At 34.1% G+C, this 7,517-nt stretch overlaps 1 protein-coding gene across 1 annotated transcript in view; it reads left to right on the forward strand.

Moving 5' to 3' along the window:
* Positions 1-234: 234 nt before the first annotated feature.
* Positions 235-7,517, forward strand: part of LOC110459977 (zinc finger protein Gfi-1b-like) — a 12,010-nt gene continuing 4,727 nt past the window's right edge. The window contains exons 1-3 of the mRNA XM_021512628.1: positions 235-417; positions 1,364-1,531; positions 4,832-5,401. Coding sequence (XP_021368303.1) covers positions 306-417; positions 1,364-1,531; positions 4,832-5,401 — 850 coding nt within the window. The 5' untranslated portion in view covers positions 235-305. The remainder of the gene's footprint in view (positions 418-1,363; positions 1,532-4,831; positions 5,402-7,517) is intronic.

The raw sequence follows: 7,517 nt of genomic DNA on the forward strand, positions 1-7,517 counted from the left end.
CGGCTACTAAGTATTACCGACCATTAAAAGATCACAATAATGCGACATCGGAAACACTACGGCATATACAAATATTTAACTCTTTCCGATCATTTGCGGGCAAATATTGAACCGTTGTTACAACAAAGCCGATTGGTTGAATTGTGCCCATAGGCGCGTGCGGGTCGGCCGTCCTCGTGTGTCTATTTAATTGTGGGCAGGATTTCATGATTTTAAATCCACTCAAGGCACGAGACCTTGTTCATCTTGGTCAAAGAATACAGCAGATTTAAACAGATACTCGTTAAAATAGTGTACACTTTTCAATGACGATGCCAAAATCATTTTTGGTGCGAAATTCAATTCGTCCTCTTGAAGAACAGATACAGGGAATGGACGCTATGTCTAGTGCGTTTCAGCTGGTGATGCCAAAAAACGGTAAGTTTGTTAAATATTTTTTGACAAATTTTGTTTTCTATAATTATATCAAAAAATAAAAAGCTTCACCCGTTCACTATATTTTATAAATGAAAAACCTTAGTATTTTGTTGACATTGTTTATATAAATCAAGCTGTTTATTGTTGATAAAATGTATTGTCTACGTTATTTTTTTAGTTTAAGTCCACAAAATTGAAATTGATAGTTTCTAAAAGTGTATAATATTATTGACATATCCAATATAGTTAAAAATCATTTACGTAACGGTTACAGTAATGCAGTAATGAGGTTTGTATCTGTGCATATTATAACTGAAAATACATGAAAAGTATGTGATATGTTATATATCGGGAGGTTTTCTTTCATTGAGAACCCCTGCTTATAATACCATACTGGAATGTTGTATGATATCGCCATTAACTGGAAAAAAGGTATCGAGAATACTATCGCACACTCGCCGAAAACACGCGGATTTTGCAATGTTACTTTTTCGTTGCATGAATTTGATAAGATTATAGCAGTTTTATTCTAAACAATCAAACAGGATTTTCAAATTACAAGTATTACGTGAAGCGGTGGTCAGCGCACTGTTTTTCACCAATACGACCGAAGTTCGATTCTTTGATTAGATGTGTAAAACTATGGGATAACCTGCACGACGACATATATTTATTAATAGCTGAATATTTTTTGTAAAAAAAAAAAAAAAAAAAAAGTTTCTTTTTTAAACAACTACAACTGTTTTAACTTTGAATTAAAATTGTTGTTGATATTATATATTGATATATGATGTAATGATATATAGTCCAGACAACTATTACAACCGATATAACCATTATTCATTATACAATGTATAAATAGAATAATTATAATAACACAAATAACAGTCATTAACCTTATGGGCATACAATGAGACAAACGTTTGACATTTTGTTTCTATTTCAGGATTTTCTGAATCGGATATTCAGCACACTCCTTTTGCCGCGTCCCTCCTTCATCTCCGAGACCGCGCATGGCCGGCACGTGCCGCACTTGACGCCGAGAAAATCAGTACGATTGGAGGAAATTTTACAGCATTCAGACCGTGGCAGGAAAGGAAGGACGACGGCAGTGGTGAGTGTTAGAATAAAAATAATATTTCAAATATTCATGCTTTTATCATTTATTTAATTCAAAGGTCAAAGTCGAACCAGAAATCTGTTCTACCTTCTCAAAAAACATTGACCCCAGCCATCAACAGTGAGTGTAAATTTGACATCCTTACAATGCTAAGGGGGTGTTTTTGATAGCTATATAATTATAGTATGCTCTTAAAGAGATTTGAAGTACTTCTTAATACCTTGTAACCTCGATGATAGAATGTTCATGATAACCAATGCTGAGCGAGCCATCCTTTCATCCGAAACAGGTGTTTCTTTAAATCTACCAGTCTGTGTGTTTACCCAGCTATCCAAGGTACATCCCACTTTCCATTGTACAAACATTCTGTTCGAAATACAAGCACAGTTTGTGCAGCTTGATTTAACAACGTAAGCTTTCAATTAAAACTAATAGAACTTTTTTTTTTTCATTTTATCACTTTTAAAAAACGACACGTTCATTGAAAGTTGTATATTCTGTAACAATAATAGCTTTTGTAGCAAAGGTCTGAACTGTGAGCACTTTAGATTTGACAACTATTCAATATGTTAGTATTATAATGTAATATTCTGATCCAATTCTGGCATGTGATCTTTTCGTTTTAAAAATACTTTCGTTGACAATGCATCAGAATTAGCCATATTAATCATGTAAGGAAAATGTTATCAACACATAAATGAGAGTCTCGAACCTGTCTACTTCGAACACGTTAATTTTGATATGTTTAATATAAAAATAAATGTTACTCAGTGAACCTCTAAGATAATTTTTATTATGCCTTATACCATATAAACACTTTTTATATCCTGATATTGGCAGTCTTGTTTTCATAATTAATTCAATACAGTGCACCCGCTTTTAGATGTGAAGGCTGTTGCATTTAATTATATAAGAACGAAGTTTTTGCTATAGTTTTTAACCCTGTGATCTAAACCAGTATTTTTCAATACAAATGCTAAGCAGTCAACAATGTTCAAGTTATCATGTTTGAGAGTAAACAAAATTATCAGGCTTATCATTTAAATATCAAAGAGTTTTGTTGTCACTATGTGAAATAAGTGTATAACTTTTAAATGGTTAATTGTATACAATAAAACCGAATTCAACATAACATGATACGATACAAAAAACGTTACACAATATACATTAATGTATCCAACTATGCAAAATAAACAGAATGGTTTGATATAACAGTATAAAGCAATACAATGTTTAATAGAAATACTTTAATGTCATTTTCAGGATTTCATTATCGGATTACATACAAAACATTCATTTTTGATATAACATTTCAATGTTAATTGAATAATTCGTATATATGTATGATAACTCACAATTTAAGCTTTATACCACTATACATCACTTGACTTAATGCATATCACCAAATGATTGTGAATAATTATTTTGCGCTTGTGCTGCAAACGAAATTACTGGCGACGATTGAAATTTACTAATTGAAAATTAAGTTACAATTATCCTTAGTTTATTTGCATAGTAATAAATATTTGCGATATATTCAAATTAATTCGCGATTTTCCGTTTATGCACATCATTGACTTTTTTTTATTTCTTGTGCATGATTTATTATGTATTTTATGGTAATAATATGACATCAAATATTAAAACTTCATAAAAAATACTGTAACCTTAATTTGCAATCTATACTGAAATGTGATTAGTAATTATAAGTACATCCGTAAATCATTAAAAATGTTTACATATGCTGGTGCGGCGTCTTCTGTTTATGAATCAACATCGAACAAAATTGATTCATTATATGGAACCGGTCTCTGCGCGTACCTCATTACCCTTAGACTGTGTTTGTGTTCTGATTCACACATGTTTATAGAAACCAAGACTGATATTCACCCAGACACAATTACAATGCGTGAAGTTTAACATTATTGATGAAGTAAATAATGAGAGGTGTTTGAAATATGTCTTCCTGAGGTTTGGTTTGAACTCGGAAGCAAAATCATTGAAATATCCATAAAAGTAAATATACACTCATTATTGACAGAATACAGAGAATCATTAATTGGGTTATCCCACAATGAGGTTGATGACACCTTGGAATTATTTAATTGAGTACATGTATGAGAATGATTTTGATAGGTTGTTTTAGATAATAAAATGTATTTCAATACAGGGAACCAAACAAAGCTTCGGAAGAAACGTATAACTGGCGTATACTAAAGCAGCTATTGTAAAAGAAACCTCCATTACTTTATTTTATATATTTTATATATTTTATTAATGTTTATATAAAGTCTGTGTCATTAATAGATAAAGTCAATACCTATACACCTGGACTTTTTAAAAATAACAAAATGAAACATTTTTTGAAGTACACAAATCCCTAATTGCCCAATTTACTACTTTGTCCTTTAAAACCCCATATATTAATGCTTATGATACATAATACACTGAGTATCGACGTCCTAGAGAAGAACACTGATATAACAAAACTTTTAAAACAAAAAACAAAAAGCAAGGTTTGCAACGTCCTACACTGCCGTGTGTTATCAAGATACCCAAACAAACCCAAAGTCTATTTTTGCAAAGGTTATTTTCACATGATAAATAACCATTTAAATAAGATATATTCTCATTTTCAAGAAAAACCACCAATTCAAGAAATATTAGACTATTATTAGACAAGATCAATGGGTCATGTATGAAATTCAAAAGTACATATTATCCACGAAACAAATCAACATATGTTCTAGTATTATGGTGGGTGGAATATGTATTGAGTTTGTGACTAAACTGATATTTTTGAATCTCGATAATATATGGTGACATCTTATTTTATCTTTTCTACCACGTCAAAATATAATGAGCGTTGCTTTCTATAAAGTAAAAAACATGCCTGCGCTTGTCAATCATGTATTACTAGTTACAACAATAACTCACTGACGAGGTAGAATAAAAATAATTAAACATGTGCGTGTATCCGCAATTGTTTTATTTTAGTTATATTCACGGTCTATAACAATGCGCGAAATGCTAACTCATTGTCGTTATTATTGAGATTTGTCGTACCTTTAAACAGCATCAGTGTTGCGCGAAATTCGTGACCCTGCGAATTTGTTTCGGAAACAAAATCCCGTAATCTACATGACGAAATAAAAGTGCTATTCAGTTTGCGAAGACTCATAAATAATGTTGGTAATTTGTGTCTTTCTTATATTAACAGCTTTGTGTTTTAAGAGAAATACGGTTCTATATTTCTCTAAACTACATATGCCAACCATTCTTGCTTATTTCCAGATGCTGAATCAGCTTATGCTTTCCCGTTGAGCCTGATACCTTTTATGCATAACGGTTGGACAGGAGGTCTTGGAATGGACGCTAGGTACCTCCTGCAAAACGTCCTGCTGTCCTACAATTACTTTGGCGGCTACCCGTTCCGTCAGCCATTCCTTCCTAGTGTCACTAACAACAAGGATACGTGCACCGAAGACCAAGACAGTCTCCAGGGAAAGATATCGCCAGGAGAGTGCGCAAGCACATACGAATGTGCCAAGTGCAACAAACTTTTCAGTACGCCTCATGGACTGGAGGTGCACGTGCGGCGATCTCACAGCGGCACGAGACCCTACGCTTGTGACGTATGCAACAAAACGTTCGGTCATTCGGTCAGTCTTGACCAACACAAGTTCGTTCACACCCAAGAGAGAACATTTGAGTGTAAACAGTGTGGGAAGGGTTTCAAACGTTCGTCCACTTTGTCTACTCACCTCCTTATCCACAGTGACACCCGACCCTACCCATGCCCGTACTGCGGCAAGCGGTTCCATCAAAAGTCCGACATGAAAAAGCATACCTATATCCACACAGGTAATTGTTGATATAATTACTTATTCATGTTTCGTTTGTTCGTTTATTTATTCTTTTACCTTTTAATAATCTATTGCTTTTGTTTTTATTGTAAAAAGAATAGAAAAATGAATGATAAGGATTCCAAGTAAGATTTTAACTCAAAAGGCAAATTATTTTTCGCCAAAGCAGACTACATTTTGGTTCGTTGGTGACCGTATTTCACTTTCTTTCTGAAAGCACTCGATTTGCCCTGATTCATCAGCTGGGCGAATTTCCTCGAAAATCTGACAAATTCCTTTGCCTGCACTGTCGTTACTACTTATATATCCTTTTAAGTAATAGGCATCAAAGCAAACATTTGTTTTTTGTTGTATTTATTACTTGTGAGAGTCCACACTGACGTTCACACAATAACCATTGTTCCTGCAAACTGCAGTTATCATCTCATAACCTTACCATAGAACGCGACAACTCCAGCTGGGCATGGTTATATCACAAAGGGTTTCATCATCTTGTCAATTTACACGTTCTCAGCTAGAATTATCACCTCACAATCTGACAAAAATAACAAAACTAAATATTCCTTAAAATATATGTAATAAAGTCAGGTCATATAAATGTGTGTTTTTCACATAATATTAATATAGAATTTGTATAACATAGATCATTTACGTACCACAACGTTAATAGGTGTCTATAGATGTGTATTTCAATATCAATCTCTAAACAATGTGACACCAGAAAATCGAGATTGCCAAACGAATTTCCATGAAACTTTGGGTGTATTTTTTCCATATCATCATCACAAAGGTTTGTTTATTCAAAACATTTTAATAAATATAAAAATATAAAAAATGAATATAAGATAAAATTAATATATAACAGATTGGGGAAATCATATGATATATTACTTAAATTAATTATGTAATTGAAATATAATGTAAGCATAGCGATATCTTGTTATATGCCCCAATCAAGGAACACCAAACCTTCTCCCTTACATAAAAAAATCTGTCTGTGCTGAACGTCCGGAGGGGATCCATGATAGGGGCGCTAATTGATTGGTGAATTCTGTATGGAATCTCACACACGCGCTCGGAAAGGTCAGAACCATCAGGATGTGACTCGCACAGCGACCGTCCGAATTTGAAACCACCTCCGAGAACTCGTCTCATGTCATTTTGATTTAGGACAGGCCAGTACAGTGTGTACCGTAAACCGCAATACTTACAATGATTCATTTTTCTTTCACATTGAATTTGATCGCAAATACATACATATAAGATCTTATATGAGTTTCCATTTCGTAGAAATTAGTGAGCTTTGAATTTCATAAATCTAATATGAAATGGAAGCGGATTCAATATTTTTTTATTATATAATCAAGATTGTTTACGAAAATTGTGAAACACGATTTCTCATTTGTCATTTTTTAAATGTAAGGTTCTATAAGTCTTGGTTCTTTATCTATTTTTCTCTTTTGACGACATGATCGGATCCAGAATTCTCTGACGTCATTTTAGTCACAGTAGATCTCGTCGACAAGCATCTGATATTTGTGTTTTCAGTGCAAAGCGCGGCGACCATGTGCTTAAGGTGGCTCCACACATCGTCATCAGCGTCCATTTTCGTGACGTACTTCCGGAAAAAGTACAGCTCGGACTCAATTATCTTGATCGAAATGTGCATGTACACCGTGTCGTCATTTCCGTATTGCGTATCGGGCATTCAATGTCGTTGTGCAAATTATAGTTACACCTTGGCCGTTTTCGTTCAAACGGTCAAACCGATCGGACCACTGTTGTTCGTTTATTAAATAAGGTCGGACCTAGTAATCTGATGCTGCTTTCAGGCGAGCCGTGAGAAAGCCTTGCAAGGCCTGCATATACATTTGCAGGTCCGCCAGGATTTATACCCGAAATTGTTACATTTATAAACGGTCAAACCGGTTGCTCCGCATACACGAACAGGCCCCTGGTAAACAATAGTACACGTGCGTGCCGATGATATGTCAACACCCGATATCGAGATTTTACCGGGAAATGTATAATCACACGTATTTCAGGAATAAAGCTTTCAAATTCATAGACATAAACAGACTCACGGGAAGATAGTGACATGAGACCAAACGACC

This window comes from Mizuhopecten yessoensis, unplaced genomic scaffold (genome assembly GCF_002113885.1).
Source record: "Mizuhopecten yessoensis strain PY_sf001 unplaced genomic scaffold, ASM211388v2 scaffold1321, whole genome shotgun sequence".
Taxonomy (NCBI): Eukaryota; Metazoa; Mollusca; class Bivalvia; order Pectinida; family Pectinidae; genus Mizuhopecten; species Mizuhopecten yessoensis.